General features: G+C 35.9%; 1 protein-coding gene across 1 annotated transcript in view; it reads right to left on the bottom strand.

Moving 5' to 3' along the window:
• LOC150081054 (protein phosphatase 1 regulatory subunit 42-like) overlaps positions 1 to 15,185 on the bottom strand; it is a 60,278-nt gene extending 45,093 nt beyond the window's left edge. Inside the window, exon 1 of the mRNA XM_090380901.1 lies at positions 15,084 to 15,185. Coding sequence (XP_090237027.1) covers positions 15,084 to 15,185 — 102 coding nt within the window. The remainder of the gene's footprint in view (positions 1 to 15,083) is intronic.
• Positions 15,186 to 24,721: the final 9,536 nt, after the last annotated feature.

The raw sequence follows: 24,721 nt of genomic DNA, 5'->3' as shown, positions 1-24,721 counted from the left end.
AATTAATTTAAAGATGGGTTATATAATTTATTAAATGGGAAGAATAAATGAAGTAGGCAGGGAGGTTTTTTTGGCTGATACTGTGTAACTTGCTTCCTTGCTTCGTTTTGCTACTAATAATAGTAATACTTACAGTCTGTAAAGTTCTGCAATCCATCATTCACTGGTACTCGCACGAGATTCATGGCAACAGCTAACGTGTTATGATCCATATATAAGTAATGAAGTTGCACTTTGGTTTTTAGAAAAGAAAGAGGTCGGTAATACGTGACCAGGGAACATCTTGTGAGCCAATGAGCTTTATTTCCAATCAAGTGGCAGTCTGAATATTCATAATCATCGGACGTAAAGATCATCTTCAAGTTTTGTCAACGAAATGCCTCATCATTGTTCATATATTTCCGTTTGGCGTGTTTTTACAGCGAATTTCGTAACTGGACCATTTTAATTCGAGGAGGATTGAGCTTATGGTTCACCGACATGTTTCATAACAGCCGAGCGTTACTGCGATCTTCGTCATCTTCAGATTTCTGCTCTTCAGCAAACACGTTTGGAAATAACTGTTTTAATGCAAGTTGCATTTCCTCCTCAATTCATTACATGTTCGACGATAACCACATCATATCTCGTCGCTTTAGGAACGTTTTGGCACCCTCAATCTCCGGACCTAAATCTTTGTTTATGAGGATATCTCGAGGCCAGGTTATATCGAAGACATATCTAATCTCTGGCTGATTTGAAGAAGAGCAATACAAGGTGTGCTGTTAATATCCATCGTGACATCTCAGCCCACAGTTCACCATGTCGTATGCGCTTACCAGTATATACGAGTTAGTAGACAAATAGTCACCACGATGAATATGTTCATACCTGACAGTTCATCTAAACCTATTTATACCTATTTCAATCTTCATGTGGTGGGGTGGTCATTATTAAATCTCTACCAGTTACACAGCAACTGTCCTCTGATAGCACTTTTGGAAATTATTATTTCATTTTATTTTATTTTATTTATTTATTTTTATTTTTTATTATTTTATTTATTTTTTATTTATTTATTAATTTTTTATTTTTTTCTTTTCTTTTTTTTTTTTTTTTGCACTTTCCATTTACGCATGTGTTCGATTGTGTCTATTCCAAATTTGATCTTTCTACTATTAATAGGTTTCTACCTACATCCGGCTGAAGATAAGCACTTTAATAATGACCGCCCCACCACATGAAAACTGAAATAGGTATAACGCATGCAAAGATATAGTTACGCGAATTATTGATTGGACTATAGCAATTGCAATTGAACGCTGAAATCATAATGATAACAAATATAGAACTGTAAGAAAATTTGCGTAATAACGGGTAAAAAATAGGAAAATCTGAAAGAAATAAGTATACGAGTATATGAATACTCAAGCTAACCTGTGGAGCACGCATAGGTATAAGATAGACAGCATAATGTCTAAAAAATGTGAAATATATATAAAATATATATTATTGTGGATCTACGGTCCAGAGACATTTTCAAGTGAACCACCAAAAATTGAAAGAAAAGGCATGGCTAATTAGTCCTCTGTTTTGTAACAATCAATATACAGTAAAACTAGTCTAAAGGTGAATTATTCCGAGAATTAATTAATTTAGATGTGATCTATAAATTAAGAAATTATACAGATAAATTTTTATTAAATACACCTGCCAACTCTCCGGATTTACGAAACAGGCGTTTTCTATTTGACTCGTTTTGCAACCTTCGCTAACTCACCGTCGTACAGTTTTTTTTTTTTTTTTTTTTTTCCAACTTTTCCGGAATAAAATATAAACTGCTATTAAATTCAGAATTTTTTTTTTTTTTTTTTAAATTCTGCGAATTTTGACTTATTTTCGTTGTCAAGTTGACTGTCAGATATGCTGGTCTACATTGCATTATATATATATATATATATATATATATATATATATATATATATATATTCAATGACGTTTTCAATTAATTCTTTTCAGAATTAAAGAATTAATTCTTTTCAAAAATTAATACAAATTAATGAACCCTTCAAGGAAAAGAAATTGGCAGCTTAACAATTCATCATAGCAATGCTAATTGAACGAAAATATTCAGCCAGGTGAAAAAAAGAAAAATGCTCATCTCAGATCGTTTCTTTCTGATGAAACTTTGGAATTGCTTTTGACGTATAAATCTAAATAGCAGAAAAATTGTTATAAACATACTTTGATTTCTCATTTCTAAAGGGGACAAACTCTGCATGGGTATTTTCCTAGAAGCTATCATAATGACTTGCTATCTAACAAACAATCCAAACAGAAAAATACAGTAAGTTAATTGAAAACATATTAACTGGTAAACGATCATATCATATGGTTGTATCTTAACAAAAAAAAAAAATAAATAAAAATGCATGTTAGTGAAATTTAATTTCAAGTCCAAATTCCAGATTTTAAAAAATCTACTTTCCTTCTACTCACAATTACGAAAATTTTGAAAGTCAAAATCTGACAGATATGTATATAATATAAAATTATATATTATGATATACAAAATTAATATAAAAATTAATAGTAAAATATTAGATATACAGTAAATATAGAATTAGTAAATAAGGTAAATTGGAAGCGTCGGTAGCGAACGCTTGTCAAGAAAATAATAATAATAATAAAAAAGGTAATTTGGTTATTATAAAAATATGGGGCAGAAATAACAGAAAGATGTAACTGAAATGTTTTTAATTATTTTACATCCAGTAACAAAAATGAAAAGAAAAAGCTCGGCTGTTGCGCCATTTCGAAGCCAAAGCAACATCATGAAGGTAGCAGGTGTAGCGTGTACAAGTAGATTATCTACACCAATTGCATTTCATTACAATTGCGAAATTTAAACCTGTACAGTTAAAAGTAGTAATCAAATATTATTGTTAGTCATCTCGCCTACCTTTTGTTGGATATTTTTTTTTAAATTCTCATAGAAAATGACAGCAACTTGTTTTGTTTCGAGCTGTAAGGGTTATCCCAAAATAAAATAAAGGCTTAACAGCACCAATGCACATGGAACGCAATTATTGCTCTTTTTGTGTACGCAGTGGTGACTATGGCAACAAATTAAATACAACGTTTGCAGCGTCCCCAACTGGTCACAAAAAAAAAAAAAAAAAAAAAGACTTACATACGCCTTTCAATGAACTAAATTTAAAAAAAAAAAAAAAAATATATATATATATATATATATATATATATATATAATGTATATATAATAATAATAATAATAATAATAATAATGAGATAAAATAAAAAATCATAAGAAATAATCATATCTACTTTTACCAGTTTTTTTATATTATATTATATTTATAAAATTACTTAAGTAATTATTTTCAGAGCGAAGGCATTTTGGCAACGAGTATAATATTGTAAACAACTCCCTGACCAGAAAGAACATAACAGAACAGAGAAAGAGAGTTTGCTGGATGATAAACCAGAGTTCCCCCAAGGAAAAACCATGCTACCCTCACCTGTGACCAACTAACTCAGCCACATTTCGAAAAATGTCCACAAAAATTCCTCGTGTCATTGATGGATCCGAACTCAGGTCTTTTCCACTGGGAATGGGAAAGACAGCGATTCTACCAACTATGCTACCCGCGCGGGCAATGGCTGCTAAATAATATACTAACCGGTATGCATTTATTGATTTATTAATTAATTTTTTTTATCAGTCAGAGAAGACTAATATGGAAGTTAAATGGTGTTTTTCAGTTGGACTAAGCCTGTGAAGGATTGAAAAATAACACCATGGTAAAAATTAATTTATAATTTTGAAAAGATAATTACACTTTCAATACACTCAATGGCAATTTTATTAGATACGCTTGCAGTTCTTATGGAATGTTAGGCCTGACATAGCCGAGTGGTCAGGAGCGAGAGTGCATAGCACGCGTTTCTTGAGTGGACAGGGGTTCAAGCCCGTGACTACTAAATACGATAAATATTTGTATTGACGATTTATTATAAACTCTACTGACTTGGTTGTCGTGCCAGAGTATAAACAGAAAAAAATTTAAAAATTCCTTCAACAACAGCATTACATATTCTCACATTATTGCATAAAGCAAGTACGCAGAGATGCTGTATGTAAAATAAAGTGCAAAAATAGGCAAGATGACAGGTTTGTAACTTTGAATGCGGCATGGTAGACACGCTGGTATGATCGCTGGTATATCGGTAACTGAAATCGTGATGGAGTTTTTACATACTACATATTGGGTGTATCGAGATCGGTAGAATAAACACTACAACGGTTTAACATTGAAAAATGAAAAGTACTAGATTTGGGGAAGAGTAATAGATGATTTACATATCAATTGGATGATACCCAACTCAAAGTACTAAAGAATGGAAAAGATCTAGGTGTTACTGTGCAGCCTAATATGAATCTTTCTGATCAATGCCGATAGCTGCTAGGTATTATTATTATTAATCAGAATTTTGCCAAGGACAAAATGGCAATTATCCTGTTGAAAGAACAATGAGTAAGATGGATCGTGAGTAATGCGTATACAGGTTTGGGTGCCTTGTTTTCGGATGCAACTTTGCGGGAATAGGTGCAGAGAAGAGCAACAAGATTAGTTCAGAACATTTGTTTGAAGTGTTTAAGACTTTAAATGAATTTATTAAATAAATATTCCTGGTATTCTTTCTCTGACGGCTCGCACAAGGGCATATAAATGTAAATTAGAAAAGCATGGTTTCAGAATGGGATGTACGAAATTTTGCTTTAAGCCAGTGGTTGATTATTGAAAGAAACTTTCATCTGGTGTTGTGAAAGTGGGTAATTTTGATAAATTTAAAGTACCGGGCAAATGAAGTGGGCAATTTTTATATTTCTATTTTATTTTTTTTTTTTTTCACTATTGCTGCATAATTTTTCCACTACTAATGTGAATTTTCAGCCGACGACGATCCAATGGTCGGAAACAGCTCGTTGATCCAAGAGACCAACGAAAGCTGACAAGACTTATGCAAAGTAACAAAATTTTAAAAAAAAAATAATAAAATAACAGTGTCAAATAACAATCCAGTACAAAAGTGGTAGTCCAAAGTGGCACATTTCAGACCGAACAAGTCTTCATACCAAGTCACAGAAAGGAGGAGAAATATCAGAGCTAACGATCGAACCAGGTTTCGCTGCTGGACTCAGGAACACCACCACTGGAAAGTGAAAGCTTGGAAAAACGTTGCCTAATCTGACAAATCCTGGTTCCTATTTCCTTTTACGCTAACATAATATGGCGAATACAGCATAATTTCATGAATTCATCGTCAGGAACATCAATGCAGACTGATGTGACAGTATAAGAGAAATCTGGTCTGACCAATTTGAATGGACACCACGATGCAGTCACAAAGGAACTGGATGCAAAAAATAATTTTGATATCATATTTTTTTTTTTTATGAAAATCCCAAACACGAAAGGTATCAAAACCTATAGTACTTAGTACCGTGCATGGGTTGAAGGAGAAGTATGGGGGGGATGCCGGAAACTTTGCTCTAGAGACTAAACATGGGTTTCGCCACTTCAAGCCTACAATATACTTGTATTTCAGGAAAGCTTTTGATACTGTTTCACATAAAACACTGCTGTACAAACTGGAGCAATGTGGCATTAACAGCAAGTTTCTGCTATGGAAAAAAGGATGGCTGAATGGGAGAAGACAGAGAGTGGTTATCAATCGACACTATTCTTTGTGTATAATATTATTAGTGGATTCCCCGAGTGGAGTTCGGTACTGGGCCCATCATTGTTTTCCAAATTTATTAATGATATTCATGAAGGCCTATCAGACTAAATGTCAGTTTGCAGATGACACAAAGGTGGTTAATGACAATAATCAAAGTATGCTGTTGCAACAAGATCTAGATAAATTAGACCAATGGGCTGAGATGATATGACAATGGAAATTTAACATCGACAAATGCAAAGTACTACATAAGAGTAGCAGTAACCCCGGAGTAATGTATCGACGGTATGGTACTACATTGAGAGTAGTGGAAAATTTTGTTGTTGTAGGGTTTTAGGAGCATCAGCGATTAAGGCCATGTTGCTCCGTATACATTTCTGTAAATTGCGTGTGTTCTGAGGTCGATTTTCTGTTTGCTGGACGAAAAACCTGAGTTTCTGGGCGAAAAAATCATACTGTCCTCGCCTGAGACTGACTAACTCAGCCACATTGTGAAAGAGGCCCATAAAAATACCTCACATCATCGACAAGACTGGAACTTTGGTCTTTTTCGCTCTAGTGGGTAGCATGGCCATCCTTCCCCACACCGGGTGGAGTTATGCTCATGGTAGTTATGTCTTTAAGTAAATCACACATCCAAACAATGTGATCACTGGCACCCAATGGGTATTTTATCTGCAGATTCTTAATGCATGAAGAATCGCTTTTGATAATCACATAAAAAAAACATTACTTCTTGTTGCTTCTCTAACATGCTGCCCTAGAAAGTCATCCAATTATTCTGAAAAAGTCTTGCTAGTGTGTGAGTAATTACCCAAAGTTCACACTCAGTATCTGAAAAGTTAATATCCCCCATTACAAAGCATTCTGATTTACTGGCACACCGATTTGTCTGCATAGTTATTTATTATACTCATCACAGTCATTAGGCCTATAACATACTTATACACCGATGAGTCAAAACATTATGACCATCTATCCAATATGATGTTGGTCCTCCACATGCAGCCAAAACAGCTCGTACCCGGCGAGGGATGGACGCTATAAGATTTCTAAATATGTCTTGTGGTATCTGGTACCAACACGTAACCAGCAGATCCTTTAACTCCTGTAAGGTCTGTGGTTGAAACACCGCAGATCGGAGTTGCTGTTCCAACAGAAACCACAGATGCCCAATGGGATTGATATCTTGGGAATTTGGAGGCCAGGGCAATACCTGGAAGTCTTTCTCATGTTCCGCGAACCAGTCTCGAACAATCCGGGCGGTATGGCATGGCGCATTATCCTGCTGAAAGACGGCACCGCCAGAGGGAAAGACCATTGCATGAAAGGGTGCACCTGGTCAGCAACGATGTTAAGGTATGAGGTATGTTTGGGTTTTGGCGGCATCTGGGGTTTCTCCCATCTCCGCCTATGTTCGTTGTATCGAACAAGCCAGAGATTTAAAAAGTGTGTGGGATGCGTAATGTGTTGTGCCCCTTGTTCTTCCAGCCTCTTAGCCGCTGGGCTCCAGATGGGGCCCAACGTTACTATACTTCGCCAACGGAGAAGCCGGCCGGGTGGTACCAGTATTTTATAAAGTACTCTGGGTGGTCCTGCCATGAAAAAAAAAAAAAAAAAAAAAAACAGATCGCGGTTTCTTCTAAATGCTGTTGTTGATTTTAACAGTGCGTGGGGTTATTCATTAAAAACTTGTTCTAAAGGCCTAATAGGTCGGGCAATAATTTTGGTGTATTTAAATTTGAACCTGTGGGGAACGAAATTTACTCTGTGTAAGGAGAAAATAGTGGATGGAGAGGCAGAAGACTGGGGGTAGGAAGCAGGAGGAGGAGGCCAACAGGGAAGATGGCCTCTAGAGGGCAGGAGGGCAAGCCCATGTTTAGGTAGAATGTAGTGTATTTAGTGTCAAGCGGCACCAGGGGTTTCCCTCATCTCTGTGTTGCTTTCATTGTAGGTGTGCCAGTTCACTGCAAAGGCAAGAAATGTAAAAGTGTATGGATATTGTATATGTATAGTGTTACGTACCGTTGTTCTTCTGGCCATTTAGCCACTGGACCCCTACTGAGGCCCAACGTTGGCCGCACTCAGCTCCGTGGAGGCAAGCAAGGTATACCAGCATTATAATTATTTACTTTGGCAGATCCTGCCACCTAATTTCCTGAGATTTCAGTGGCTAGGACCTAAAAAAAAAAAAAAAAAAATTTTTGATCTTTCGCGTGGGGGCTAATAGCACTAGGATTTGAAAGGCCGAAACTATTGGCAAACAGTAATTTGGACATGATTAAATTTGGATGTGTAGGGCAATCGTTTGTGTACAGATAGAGTAGGGGAGGGTGACTAAAGATTTCGGGGGGAGAGACAGAAATATGGGGTTAATAGGGAAGGCAACCCCAATATGTGTCAGTGGGGCATGCCCCACCAGAGGGAAAAATGTTTAGGTAGGTGGTAGGCATCAGAGTGCCCAGCACATGGTTGACTGAACCCAGGGTATCCCAGCAGAACATCGCCCAAAGCATGACACTGTCGCCATTGGCTTGCTTTTGTTGCCCACGGTTTATCCAGGCTCATCACTTCCCCAGGGAAACGACACACACGTACCCAGCCGTCCACATGGTGCAACAGGAAACATGATTTATTGGACCAGACGACCTTCTTCCAATCACTCAAGGTCCAGTTTCGATGCTCGCTTGCCCATCGTAGGCTCTGTCGCCGGTGAACCATGGTTAGCATGGGCACTCAGAGCGGCCTGCAGCTACACAGCCCCATTTTCAGCAGGGTTCGATGTACTGTGTGTTGTGACACATTACTCTCTTCCGCGGCATTCCAATTATTGGCTAGTTGCGCCACAGTCGCCACGTACCATCCGGGAGAGCCTTCGCTCACCTCGAGTATCGATGAGCCGTCGTGGTCCAACCTCGCCAGCAGTTTGTGGATTTTCCCTCCTCGGACCACTTTCGGTAGATACTAACCACGGCTGCCCGCGAGTATCCCACCAGCTGTGCCGTTTCGTATACCACAGTGGTATCGTCACCGTCCTCTCCACACCGGGTGGAAAAGGCCCGGGTTCGAACCCGTCGATGACGCGAGGAACTTTAATGGGCGTTTTCACTCTGTGGATGAGTTAATTAGTCTCACGCGTAGATAGCAAGGTTTCCCCCCCCCCAGAAACTGGGGTTTTTCGTCCGGCAAACAGATAAATCGACCATAGAACACACGCAGTTAACAGACATAAGACACAGTACGTTAGATGAATTTAATTATTCGGGTGGCCTAAATATAATAGTATATGTTCTGACCCAGTCGTCTGGCAATTACAATTTGGCCTTTATCAAACTCGTTCAAGTCTGGTGCCTTTCCCCTCTGAAGAACAAGAGTAACACATTAACCGAGCTCAGCATCAGGTGTTTTTTATCCCGTGTCCCGATCCACACCGTAGTTCACCTGCAGTTGCTTCGATTTGCCGGTCATATTTTGGCTCATCGATGTAGTTGCCAACTTTTGATTTTTGAAAAGCTGTATGTATTTTTCAGCTGCACCTAAAGGAATACATCAAGCTTCTTGTAGGGTAAAAGACAGCCAATGCTCCTGGTGAGACTGGCAAAAGCACATCCATATGAGGAACATCTTCAAAAAGTGTGGGACAGAGATCGGAAACGTGGCACCTTTCAGGAGACTTGAGGTGCGTAGGGCTATGAGAGGTGAAATGAAAATTGAATGAGGGTAGAATTATCACTTACAAACTATTAGTACGCTGCTTGACAAAATTACAGAACATGTAAAAAATGTGTAACTCATAGAGCTTGCGATGAAGTGTGGCAAAATATCCTATGGTAGGGTACCATACAATAACGGTGAAATGAGAAAACAGCAAGAAACTTCAGAGAGGTATAAGGGACATTTATAGCGGTTGTATAAAGGTTACCAAAAAGGTCACATGACATTATATGGTGTATGATCACCTCCAATGACTACACGGGTCTGACATCAGTGAACCATGTTCAATTTAAGGATGACGATAAGATTTTGTGGCAACAAATCCCATTCTTTAACTTGTGCAGAGCTTAGCTCACCAATAGACCGAGGTGTTGGCTTTCGCCATGCAATGCGATGTCCCACACACGTTCAATCGAATTTAAGTCTGGTGATCATGTTGGCCATGAGTCGTTGGACATCTTCAATTTCAAAATATTCTTCCACCACTACTTGAGCTGTGCGTAGTAGTATAGTGTGCATGAAAAGAAAATCTGGGCAAACTGCAACCGCACTCTAAAGTTATACATAGGGTTCAAGGATCTGTTCTCAGTACCTCTGTGCAGTTACAGTATCAAAAACATGGAGAGGTGCAGACATTGATCATTATTCTGCCCCACACGAGAAAACTATCTCCACCATAATTGTCCCTTTCTCTTGTTGAAGCAATGGTACCTCATTGTCTCCATATGAAATAAAGTCTAGAATCTGTTTGTAGGCTAAAATGGAACTCATCAGAGAACAGAACTATACTCCACTTGTCAGGGCTCCAAGTTACGTGTTCATGGCACCAGTTACGACAAGCTCTGCAGGGGTTTGGGGTTAATGGGATACAAACCACTGGCTTCCTTGTATGGAGTTCACTTGAAGTCCGATGGGAAATGTTTTCACTTATGGCCACAAGAACTCAAGAGAATTGCAGAAAAGACATCATAGGGTTCCATCTTGCTGTTAGAGCCAGATAGCGATTTTTTCTGGTTGGCACAGCCCTTGGCCAGCTCTTCTTATAATGGTTCCTGTCTCCTGAAACTGATTCTATAGTGCCAAGACGCCACTGCATGACACTTTAAGCCAACATACCACCTTTTTTTTTTTTTTTTTTTTTTTTACCACCTCTGCCTGGATCTGCCCAGCTTCGAGTCGCCCAATGGCTCACCATTTCAAAAAATCATCTAAACAATTACTTGCCATCCCGAGTAATGGAGATGTGTATCCTGTGTATCCTACTGACAAAGCCAAAACATGGGAATGAGGTGATGTGGTCGCAAAATATCCTATGGTAGGGTAAAAGCACATCCATATGATCCCTTTTTATAGGCATCAATAATTAGCATGTGTGGCTCTGTAAGGTAGTAGATCGATTTCTATTGGAGGCTTGGAATTTGCATGTCAAGATGCCTATTAGATATATCAAATATTTGCCTTCGGCGACACTGTTCACAATAAAATATTCATGAAAAACACTTTGTCGAGCAATGTATTAGTAGTGGCAAATGATGCATGAAAGCAAGCTTATATAGCTTTGCCCCCCCAAAAAAAATTTCCACATCACCTGTCCATCCCTTCCAATAGTTTGTCTAGTTCTTCCTTTAATTTATTCAAACTATCCACTTCCACAACAACAAATGGAAGTTTGTTCGAAGAATCAACCACTTGCTGGCTGAAAGCAAACCTCTACACTTCTATTTTGCAACCATCCTTCCACAATTTGAATTTATACCCCCATATTTGTCTGAACAAGACTCCAAACTATGATTCATTTCAGAACTATGGGCTATAAATTCAACTTTAGACTATCTGCAGAAAGTTTTCTTTTAGCCATCGAGTTACTAACTATTGAAAAAGTAACTTGACGCGTGATTGAGGTCAGCTGGCAGACACCTGTGTGAAGAGTAAGTCAAATATGTAATTAATTTTATTATTTACTATTATTATTATTATTTTTTTTGGCTGGGTCAGTAAAAGTTTAGGGCTTCCTTGCACCATATGGCTAATACTATTAATAAAACTAACTAAACAGATGAGTAGAAGTAATCCCAGAATAACATACCATTTGGGTTACACCAAACTCAGAGTAGTTGATAAGGAGAAATATCAAGTACTTGTACAAAATGATGAGTTTCTCTTAACACTGCAGACAAGCTACTAGCATAGTTCACAGAGGTGATCACAATGATGTACACAAATTTTACCAGCAGAGACAAAATGATTATCCCATTGTATAAAAAAATGTTTAGGCCACATCCAGAATACTCCATAAGGGTTGAAAAATCTTTTTAAAAAGCACATAGAGAAAAGAAACATGGTTAGCTGGGATGAATAGGGGGTGCAAGAAGGATATTCTTAAAAAGAAAGACGGGATTTCTATAAATTCTATCATCTAGGAATTAAACAGCATGGTAACCTTACTGAAGTAGTAAATTAAATGTTAACAATGTTTCTACTATTTCTCAGACAACAAGGAGACAAATTTAAATTCTAAAAGGATGGTTGCAGGAGAGGTGAGGAAACATGCTTTCAGCCAGAGAGTAATTGACTGTTGAAATAAACTTACACCCCATTGTTGTGCATATGGATAGTCTGAATAAATTTAAACGAGGTATGCACAAACCATCAGAAGAAATGGACAGATGAAGTGGGTTAAATTAAAATATTATTTTAGTTAGTATTATTTTTTGGACTAATGGTGAATCAGCTTTGTTTCACCATTAGTCCACGAAGAGCAGCACCCATTGATTACCACCCTCTGTCTTCTCCCACTCAACCATCCTTTTATCGATTGTAGCAACTAACCCTTAATACCATTCTGCTCCAATTTGTTCAGTAGTCTTTCATTGAACATTGTCAAAAGCTTTCCTGAAATCCAAGAATATATGATATCAAAATTATTTTTTGCATTGTTCCTTTGTAACCACATCATAATAACCAATCAAATTTGTCAGACAAGACTTTCCTTTAAGAAACCCATGCTGTGTCTGAATTATTGCTGCGGTCTTGTCTAGATGATTCTGCAATGCATCTTTAACCAGTGACTCCATTATTTTACCCGGAACAGAAGTTAAACTAACTGGTCTATAATTACTCGTGTCAGCCTCGGATCCCACTTTGTGAATTGGGGACGCATTTGTACATCTCCAGTCCATGGGACGCTCCCCTGAGTCCAAGGATGCTCTCATAATTATGGCTAAGGGTTTGTTTAGTTGCTTTGCCGCTTCCTTTAATATAACTGGATAGATCCCATCCACCCCAGGTGCTTTTCTTATGTTTAACTTCAACAATTTCTCCCCCACTTTGTTCTGTTATTACAAAATCATTAAGCATCCTGTTACAATTTGATAACCTTGTGGCATTTTCAAACCTTAATAACTCCTCATGTGTGAATGTAGATGCAAAATACTCATTGTTTTTTTTGCTATCTGAGCAGGATCATCAACAGTCGAACCATCTATATCAAGTGGACCAATCAGATTCATCCCCTTCCTTTTAGAGTTTATATGAGGAAAGAAATCCTTTGTTTTTCTTAGCATCGTTTGCCAAAGATTTCTCGTAATCTGCTTCGCCTGCCTAGCCTCCTTTGTGACTTGATTACAGACTAGCTTATATATATCACAGGCCTCTGTGTCGCCTGATAATTTATATGCATCCCATGCATTTTTCTTCTCTGCCACGAGTCTCATTAGTTCATTTGACAACCATTTAGGCCTAAACCTTGAACAATTTTTCTTAATAGGTATGAAACTTTTAGTAGCTTCTACGATTAATTCCTTGAATGCTTCCCACTTAGAATTTGCTGTTGGTAGCATCATCAATACCATGTAAGCGACTTAATAATAATAATAGCAAAAAGAGCTCAATTGATGGTACTCACCTCAATCGATCTTAGTTACATGGTATTGAAGTGGAAATGAAGTTTAAAATAAGTTAAAATAAATAAAGATGGAATTGTTAGAAACCTGTAATTAAAATTTGCTCAAGGAAGAAGTGCACTACCTCGTCCATGGTTGTCATTTATAAAATATTAATATGAGAACAAGGTGAAGCCAATAGTCACAACGAGCGACTTTCGTGAAAAACGTCTTCGGTTGGCAATGATAGGAGAAAAGGAACTATGTATTTAAAGAATTCCTGTGCCTCCGTAGCCAGGTGGGAAGGAGCAGCAGTGCATAGCACACGCTTCTTGATTAGACGGGGTTCGAGCCCGTCACCACCAAATACGGAGGATGTGGAAAGGTCAAGGGAATGACCACCGCATATTTCCAGAGCAATATGGCCTTAGTTGCTAATGCTCCTAAAAACCAAATAACAAACAATTCCTATGTCCCCATAATGCGTTTGGAGACGTTGGAAATTTGCGTGCATAAGGTTCCAGACCGGTGAAAGGTTGGTTGGAAGTTTCGTATTTAGAACATTAAATTTAGTGTTACGGCGTCACTATTCTATGACAAGCGCCTCGTGTTGGAAGATTTTGTAATTCTTAGAACGTAATTCCTAAATTCGCTTGTATTTTCACCAAGGATACTTGTAAAAGATATCATACTTCAAACGCCATCGTTCGGGAAGAATTACATAAAAGGTTTCGTAAAAAAATACCATTTTTTACATGAAATACACCACCTTAGATTTAGACTTAAAAAAGACATGTCACCCCCAAACATGGTCAGAATTGGTCGACTTTAACAATACAAGCATTAATGCAACACTCAATGTCGTGGAACAAAGACATTTAAAAAATGGAACACGCTCACGCAAAAAACGCGAACCCTTCCTCAACTTTCCACTGTTAATATTATATCACAATTATTCCCCGCGGCCGAATTATCAGGGTTAGGATACATATTTAACTTTCCAATAAATGACCATCATTATCCCACTAAAGACTGCATCATCGAGTTGCAAACCAAATTGGAAAATCACCCAGACAAATGGCAGATTATGCATGAAACCAACATTATTAATTCACGACTGGTACCACAACCCAATATTACCAAACAACAGCTATCAAACATACATAAATTACGAAAAAACCCAAACATTATCGTACAAAAAACCGACAAAGGAGATACTATCACAATTCTAGATAAAAGGGCTTATATCAATAAAATGCAACAAATCCTCTCTGACAAAGATACCTACAAAGCTGACAATACATATAGCATCTCCAGATTAAAGAACAAACTTGATAGTATTTTGAGATTAAGATCTGATAAAGAAATCAACCTGCACACACAACAATTGGCAGATGCAGTAACGTCTTTCCGCACATGTTCGCCATTACTAAATTACACAAACCTGGCCAAGTTTCTTTCAGCAAATCTTCTTTTGCCAACCTATCCACCTTTTTGGTTAAAATTATATCACCACTTATGAGATTTTCAAAATTTCAGAATTAGCAACGTCAATCAAGCTTTTGAATATAAAAACGCCACCATAATTTCTGGGGGAGGACATCCTAGCCTTCTTCGATGCCGTTTCGTTTCTTTACACACCAATGTACATTTACCCTTTACATTACAATCCTTTGAACTGCTAACGACAGACACTTTAGCTAAACACACTTCCCTTAACGTCAACAGCATTTTAGAACTCACCTCGATATTACCTGAAGCTAGGCACTTCCGTTTTTCAAGACCAAATATTTGTGGTCTCCCCATGGGATTATGAATTTCAGCTCCCTTATCAGAAATCTCCATAGCCACGATCGAAAACCAAGTACTTCAACCTTTTCCTTCAGGTATTAAGCTCTACATGCGGTATGTCATGTTATTAATAGGAAACAGAGCCATCATTGATTATCTTTTTATTAAATTCAATACAATACACGAAAGATTAAAATATACCCTTGAAATAGAAACTGACAATAAAATCAACTTCATTAACCTCACAATATATAAAATGGGCACCAGGCTAGGAACCAAAATTTATAGAAAACACACGCAGAAAAATATTTGCATTTTCAATCGCATCACCCACAGTACAAAAAAGTCAGTTCTCTACAATCAAATCTACAATGCTTTTTTTTTTTTTTTTTTTTGTTTTGGTAGTTGTTGGCGCATCGGCTTCTGTGGCCATATTGCACCTCCCAAGGTTTTTGCAGTACTTTGATCCAAGCCCGAGGCGGGAATCGAACCCGCGACCTTTGGGTTGCCGGGCAGGTACTTTACCCACTCGGCTAGCCCGGTCGGCACTACAATGCCATTAAGTTTAGTTCTTCGGAGACTGATTTATTGACCTAACTACAACATCTTACAAAGAAATTCATTGCTCGGAAATATCCTTCACATTTAATTCAACACAATTTCTGTTGCAAGAAATAATGTCAATAACCCACATAATCATAGTACCAACCAGAACAACAAACAAAACACACGCACTGTCCTCCCTTATCACAGCAGACAGCTTTGCCAAGACAGACATAACATTAATATTTTCTCGTATAATAAATTAGGAACCATACTTAATTCATATAGACACGAATATCCAATAAGTGACAGCGTTATACATTTAATTAAATGTCAATCCGGTTGTAATGCATGGGTACATCGAGAGCACTACCGCAAAATATGGCACCACAAAAAATTCCAATACCCTTGCTTATTACCACTATAATAGCTTCAGAACTAATCAAGCCAGCAATGAACTTACACTTGTGCACTTTCACAACCACAATCCCCTAATCAATTCAGCCATCGCAATTATTAAATTAGGATCTAATTACAAAATCTTCCAACAAGAGGCACTTGTCATAGAATGGTGTCGCCATAACACTAAATTTAATGTTCTAAATACGAAACTTCCAACCAACCTTTCACCAGTCTGCAACCTTACACACGTAAAGTTCCCACATCTCGAAATTCATTATGTGGATATAGGAATTCTTTAAATACACAATTCCTTTTCTCCTATCATTGCCAACCGAAGACGCTTTTCACGAAAGTCGCTCGTTGTGACTATTGGCTTCACCTTGTTCTCATATTAACATTTTATAAATGACAACCAGGGATGAGGTAGTGCACTTCTTCCTTGAGAAAATTTTAATTACAGGTTTTTAACAATTCCATCTTTATTTATTTTAAACTTCATTTTCACTTCAATACCATGTTACTAAGCAGATCAATTGAGGTGGGTACTGTCAACTGATGAAAATCAACCGAAAGAGCAAGCTGGCTTTAGGACAGGATTGTCAACTATGGATCACTTTCATGTAATATCACAGCTAATGGAGGAAAGCAAATGAATATAAAACACCATTATGCCTGGCATTTGTGGATTATGAAAAGGCTTTTGACTCCATACAGCATAAGGCAATGTTTCAGGCACTGGAAAGACAAGGGATAGATATCCCATATATGATGATTTTGAAGAAAATATGAAAACTCTACCTCCCTATTAGACTACACAAAGACAGTAGCAAATTTAAAATTGAAAAACGACAAGGGGAGACAATATCTCCAAAGTTGTTTACTTCTGTCCTTGAGGAAGCTTTCAGAAGATTAGACTGGTTGCAGAAAGGAGTCAATGTGAATGGAGAGTACCTAAACCATTTACAGATGACATTGTGGTCATAAGAATTAGAGGAAAATCTTAATCAGTTATGCACAGTTGAAAGGATTTTGGACTAAAGATGAATATGGCTAAAACAAAAGTAATGATGAACAAGTATGCCACAGAAAGGGACATAATAATTGAAGGAGCAGTACAGTAATTGAAAAGGTGGAGTCATATACTTATCTGGGATAAGTTATTAGCTGTAATAATGATAAATGGCTGGAAGTCAAGAGAAGAATAAATTTTGGATTGTAACATTCAGGAAATATAGTCACATACTGAGGAGCAATATCCCAGTTTGCCTAAAACGTAAAATAATGAACCAATGTATACTTTCCACCATGACTTATGGAAGTGAAACTTGGGCACTCACCAAAAGAGTGGAAGATAAGCTGAGAACTACACAGCAAAGAATGGAACGAATTATATTGGGAATCAGACTATTAGATAAGAAGAGAAACACATAGATTAGGCAGAAAACTCAAGTAAAGGATATTTTTATCAAAACTAAAGAACTAAAATGGTCTTGGGCAGGGCACACAGCTCGAAGACATGACAACAGATGGACTAAGAAAATAACAGTATGATACCCAAGAGGAGCTAGAAGAAAACCTGAAAGACAACGGCAGAGATGGATAGATGAAATTCATGAGTTTGTGGGTAGTAAATGGATGGCCATTGCACTAAACAGAAGGAACTGGAAAGTTGCTGGAGAGGCCTTCATCCTGCAGTGGATTGAAAATGGCTGATGATGACCATCAATTAAGCTCTTATTGCTATTATTATTATTAAGTTCCAGTAATTAAATGGACTGCAAGAAATTTTAATATAACTGAAAGTATTGAATTTCATAACTTTTTTGGTTTTTTTTCTTAAGCCTGTTGGCACAAAGGAATAAAATATGTGTTGTAAAAGAAAGGAGTTCATATTAACAGCATTTTAAGGTTCCACTGAGCAGATATGATTAAAATGTGAAATTCCATCTATAATTTTAATGATTATCAACCTTCATTGAGTACATAAAACAAAAGACTGAAATACGTTTCAAGCCTACAATTTAGTTCCAGAACTACAATGATTTTATGTTACTGTGAACTTCATACCTCCTTCCTATAAATAGATTTCATGTACTTAACATCTAGTAAAACTATAAATCATGAATCATCAGTTTCGTATTAGGCTTTATAGTCTCATTTATGGCACTGTGTAGAAATCACACTTTCAATAATTTTGATTAGTAAATTCTTATCATTAACAAATAACCAGAAAAAGGAATAAAATCAGAAAATCAAGTGTTATATTGGATTTTACCAATTCCAGTTTATCACATCTTAAAATTTCATTTCTTGAATGTTATAACAAGTATTTTCAATTATTCATGTATTACTTTAAAGCAGCCCCATCAAACAGCAGTTCCTATAAATTACAAAAATAGATATTCCCACAATGTGACAAGTAACAGTAAACTGCTTTTCTTTTTATTTTTTAACATTACATGGTGTCTCTTAGTCTGCAAATGATGAGTGGATGAGTTTTCATTTTTGATGGAATGCATAGATAATCTCAGAAATAAAACACTGAAAAACTGCACAATGTGTAGTTGTCTGAAAATTGTGTACGTAACCTACTGTAGTTTTTTTGTTTTTTTCCTTTTTTATGAAAAAAACTTGGAGAATTCCTGACAGGAAAAGTTGTAACAGTCTAAAACAAATTAATTCAAAACTAAGTTATATATGCAACTTCTTTGCAATAGCAGGTTGATACAGATACACCAAGATCAACAATCTACTATCAAAAGAAAAATTAATATAAAGTTAAAAATTCTTTGGAATCCTTCAGTTTATCTGTGAGATTTGTGAAACTTTGTGATATTAGCATTAGTAGTGGCAAATGATATACAGGAATTTTTATAGCAGGGATAAGGAGGTGATTATCCCCTTGTATAAGGCAATGATCAGGCCACACCTTGAGTATACAGGCCTGGAGGCCTCATTTTAAGAAGGATGTAGAGCTGTTGGAATGAGTACAGAGAAGGGCAACAAGATTAGTGAATGGAACAAAGAGTTGCTCTTACGAAGAAAGCCTCAAGTTTTGCAGATTACAGCGTTTGGAGACTAGGCACCTGCGAGATGATCAGATTGGGGTGTATAAAGCCTTGAAAGGTTTGAGCATGCTCGATGCTGATGGGATTCTTCCGCTTGCTCAGAATAATCACCCGAGAGAGCATAAATTCAAATTAAGGAAAGACAATTGTAGGATAGATGTGCGGAAGTTTGCCTTTAGCCAGCGGGTAGTTGATTGGTGGAAGACTTCCATTTTTTGTTGTGGAAGTTGATAGCTTAAATAAATTTAAGGCTGAGCTGGACAGATAATTTGGAACGAACGGAGGGGTGAAATCGGAGCGTGTTTTTTTTTTTTTTTTTGGCTGATGCTGCATAAGCTTGCTTTCTTGCATCGTATGCCTCTACTAATACTAATGATACAAGAAAGCAAGCTTATACAGCATCAGTCAAAAAAAAAAAAAAAAAAAAAATATAGACAACCCTTACCATTTCACATATTCATTCCCTCCAATGGTTTGCTAGTTCTAGAAATGTCTAGGATGTTATTTTGAAGAAATAACACCTTTGATATAAAAATGGTAAAATTCTTTTATCCCACTAATTCTGCAGGAGTTGCAAGGAATCTGGTTAATGTCATACAATGGGGTTTAGTTTTGTTTTCACTAAATACCAGTGCACAATTCTAGCCAGGCAAACTATTTCTGAGTACAGTTCTATCTACCCAAAGGATCACACAGTCACGGCAATCAAATCTGGCTACAGAACCTGTATGAGGTTAGAATTTCCATTATGCATTTGTTATTTTATTTCAGTGTGGCTGCTTTATGGATTAAGTGAATTACTGTAAAATTAGTCAAGTCTATTTTTATTTATAATAACCACAATCAATAGGTGGCATGTGCTAAAATGATTCCACATGGTTTATTACTAGACACACAACACTCACAGCAGATCCTTCAGCAGTTAAAGCTTCCCATAAGCTTTTGCCAAACTAGAACAAATTGCTAAATGGCAGTTGAAACTGTCAGAACAAATGTGGGAACAGAGTGCCACAATACCATGACTCTCTCTCATAGTTACAAGGACTAAGTATTGAAATTAATTATTGTGAAGGCTATGAATGTATTTTTCACGGTACAGAAATGTTTTAACATCACCGTTGACAGTGTCAATGACCATGCCAGTAGTATAAGGATGACACAAAAAATATAGATACAGTGATGGGTAAAAATAATGAATGGTATGGTTCAATTAACAAGTGCAAGAAATTTATACTCTAATGTAAATGAGGGGTTGGCTGCTGATGGATACTGAATTGTTTGTAATAACAGTTGCAAACATGATTAAAAGTATTATTTAACAGCACTACAATTTCATGACAAAACAAAAGAGGATAAAATTGGTAAGCTAGTTCCAATATGAGCAATCTGAAAATTTTCAATTTTAAATCTTGTTGCCAAGATGATTTAAAAATTCTTATACATTGCAATTTTATCAAAAACAGAAGTAAAATTAGAGACATTCAAGAAGAGCTATGATTGCACATAACAGATCCCTAAACATACTTGCAAAACAGAGAATAAAAGTACAATGTTTGCTCCAAAGAACAAAATTTAAAAATGAATTTCACATCTGAAAATATGTCAAAAAACAACATGAAATCCCTTTCAGCTAATCAGTAAACTAACTGATGCTGCAAGGAAGCCATCAAGAAATAGCTTTAATACTGACTGTATACAACAGATCTGAAAATACATGAAATCCCTTTCAGTTAATCAGTAAACTAACTGATGTTGCAAGGAGGCCGTCAAGAAATAGCTTTAATACTGACTGTAGTATTACTGCTGATAACTGGTTCACCAGTTAAGAGTCAACTGAAGATGTCAGGACACTAAAATCTTATATATGTGGATATCATGTGTGACAAACCACAGTTCCCCTTTTGGAGCACCTGGAGGGAGGCTTGTTTTTGTTTAAAAAGAAATTCACAAAGAAGGAAGGTGCTACTTGTTTCTATAATCCACTATGACAATGCAGTTCAGAATACAACTGATTAGAGTTATCTAATCAGTAACAGACTATCAGTGGGCTGCAGGAATATCAGAATGGGTCACGATATTTTTGAAAGAGCATCACATTAAAAATAATGTAATAACAGGTAAGTACATTTTTGTAAATTATATCTATAATTTGGATGTGGAAAATTGAGTTATTAAATAAAATATGTTGTGTATTAATAAATATGTTGTGTATTAATGAATATGTACTTTTTTTTGTTAATTATATTTAAATTTGCATATGAAAAACTGAGAAGCCAAAATGATAAATTCTTTTATATCTACAAGTGCTACTTCTAAAATTATGAATCATATCATTTTAGGAGATGCAATTGCAGACATAAAATAGACAAAAGATAATTTTTTAAAACTAAAACCTACAATAGGAAAAAAATCTTCATTTTATACATATCAACTAAGTCTGATGGTGCTATATTACTATGAGGGATATTATTAAACCAAATTACTAGAATGGACTATAGATACACTTTACTTTGAAAACAGTTCACAGATTGTACCTAGGAAACCAAAAATGAAATTGACAGAGATAAAGAGAGAAAGAAATTCAATGCAAGGCACATAACAAGGAGAAAATAGTAAAATAGAGTCCAGGTCAATCAAAAGGACAGAATTATGTTTAGTGGAACAAGAAGAATATGAAACAAAACATATCAAAGGGGGAAAAGGGGGGGGGGATGCTGTGTAACATATTCAAGAAAACAGAATAAAAAAAAAAAAATACAGGAGGAAAAGGGGGTGGGGAAGAAAGAGAAAAGGAGCAAATGGCTCAATTCTACCTTCTTGTTATATTATAATCATTCATTTCCTAATATTCTTAGTATCAATATATCAGAATTATTAATTCAGTAAAAACAGAGCTCAGTAAAAAGTTTATTTGTTTAATTCATACCTAAGTATATACTAAGCAATGGGAGAGACTGTCTTCATAATGGCACTGATCTCAGATTGTGGGATTACTGTAATGAGATACTTGACCAGTGCATTACAAACAAATAACATAACATAGCATAACATAACAAATTCTTATAAATGTTTGATGCTACTTACAATGTGGTGCCACCCACCACCAGATTGCTGCTTCAATAGATACTATCATGTAACTGGTATAATGGATATGTAATCGTATAACATGACTTTTCCATTTTTATATCTAATTTACCTAACAGAACGAAGTTTTCCTAAGCTCCATTTCACTGAAATAAGATAAGTGTAAATCCAGTAAATATTATCTTATGGATACTATCGTGTAACTGGTAAAATGAATATGTAATTATATAACATGACTTTTCCATTTTTATATCTAATTATTATCTTACATATTTTATAATCTTATTTCATTGTATCATGGATCCCAGTACAACAGGTCCATTTATACTTATCCATTTCACTGAATTAAATTTAAAACACCATATGGAACCATTTATCTTGAGTTAAATCATCACATTTATCAGATGCATGCACTAAGGAAGTGCTTGGCCTCCAATCAATGAGAAAGCAATGGCTTTGCATAGCCGAGTGGTCAGCACAGGAATGCTGCAGTACATGTATTTGAGTTGACCATGATTCAAGTCATGTGACTGCTAAATAATGTTAATAATTGTATTTTAAGAGGAGTTCACAGCAAAATCATTTTCTGTGAGCTCTGACCTATGTGGTCATGCTGGAGTACAAATCAAATATCAATAACCATAAAATCCATCTGGAGGATGGTGCCACATTATAAACATACAATATCATGTAACCTGTGAAGTGTGCTATTTATCTGCTGTGTAATACCAAGTTAACTCACTGCAATAAACTCAAGATGAGAGAAGAATGCCATTAAAAAAGTGTCATTTCCCACAGTATATAGGAAAAAATAAAATAAAAATAAATGAATGAATGCAGGTTCTGCTATTTATACAATTTTATGAATTCATAGAATTTTTTAAAAAAGTTTACTTCATAAAATCTTACAACAGTCTATTCCATAGAATTATACCATGGCTTTCATTACAAACAAAAAATAAATCCAAGTTCATAGACTTTTTCAACTTTTTTGTGATTATTAAAAAAAAAAAGTTTGAAGAAAGAAGAAATTGCTTTCCTTAAACCTTCTACCAATAAAATCCAAACCATATGCATTCATTAGAGAATAAAAATAGAATTCAATATCTCAAAGACAGAGTTTTGCCTTTTCACTTCTACATAATACATGAAGCACAAGAAAGTTAATATAAATTTCATGGTGATTTTTTTTTTTTTTGTAATCCTTATTTTTACTCCTCTAAATATGACTCAACATAAACTTGATTTACCCTCAATCACTAGTTTCTGTATAAATACACAATTTTAAATATTTCAAACCATGTATATAAATGTGATGCCTTCTAACATTTCATTTGACAAAATAAGGAATTCAAAATTTAAACGTAGGAAAGATAATAATACCTATTTATGATAATGCTTCTGAGTTCCTTAATTATCATAAAATATTATCAGATATTACAATAACATTAAAATATGACAGCATACAAGTCAAGAAATCAAAACTATTTACTGCTCACAAACACTAGAAATTTTAGCAGTACAATAGGATAAAAAACTTAGCACTTTTCTAAATTCAAAGTTTCAAATGATGTAACAAACAAAGATATATGTATTCAGAAATGTGCAACTATTTATATTTAAGAAGTGCTCAAAATATTTCAAGACTGTTAAATGCTGAATTCACTTTAAATCATATTTATAGTTTGATAATATGTCCAGGTGAGTGGAAACTACTCATACTACTAGAAAGGTGGTGCTTTCCTCTACCCCCATTCAAGACTGGATAATTATGCGATGTCATATTTAAAGTTAAGAAAAAAGAAATGAGAACTAGACCTTTAAAGGTACTATACATTAAGTACATTTAGGCACTGATGCTATACATGGCAGATCATCACTAGCATACAGTTTACCATCTAAATGAAACCATTAACATTCAAAACTTGTAGTAAACGACTTACTCATACAAGAACTGAGTTCACGGTACTTTTTAGAAATTATACAACAGCCATTTCAATCATTTTTTTTAATGATTCTGACTAATAAAATGTTGAAATGTAAAGTATCTTGAAACGGATATAAGCATATGTACAAGGACTAAATATGGTGAAAAAATATATTTGGTAAAGTTACCTTATGGACACAAAATACAGTAAGTAACATTAAGTTACCTTCTTAATGTTTTCCACAGTGGATCTTACTTAAAATAAAAATAAACCCCTTATTACAAGGCATTTAGGACACAACAACATCATTTCAACTTTCTGGAAGTTATAAGGATAATCCTTAACATCGCGGGGGCTCACATCTGGTGAGTATGGGCTTGGCACACCCAGGGTCCTGGGCTGGATATCATCATTCTTCCCTTTCTTGGTGATTCCCTTCTACTTTTGACTCTCTCTCTCTCTCTCTCTCTCTCTCTCTCTCTCTCTCTCTCTCTCTCTCTCTCTCTCTCTCTCTCTCTCTCTCTCTCAGGGCTACTCGGGAACTTTTTTTTTCCCTGGTGCAGCA

The sequence above is a fragment of the Mastigoproctus giganteus genome, chromosome 9, assembly GCF_048544385.1.
Source record: "Mastigoproctus giganteus isolate SK-2022 chromosome 9, ASM4854438v1, whole genome shotgun sequence".
Classification (NCBI taxonomy): Eukaryota; Metazoa; Arthropoda; class Arachnida; order Uropygi; family Thelyphonidae; genus Mastigoproctus; species Mastigoproctus giganteus.
The sequence above is the reverse complement of the archived record's forward strand: the minus strand, read 5'-3'. Positions and strand labels throughout refer to the sequence as shown.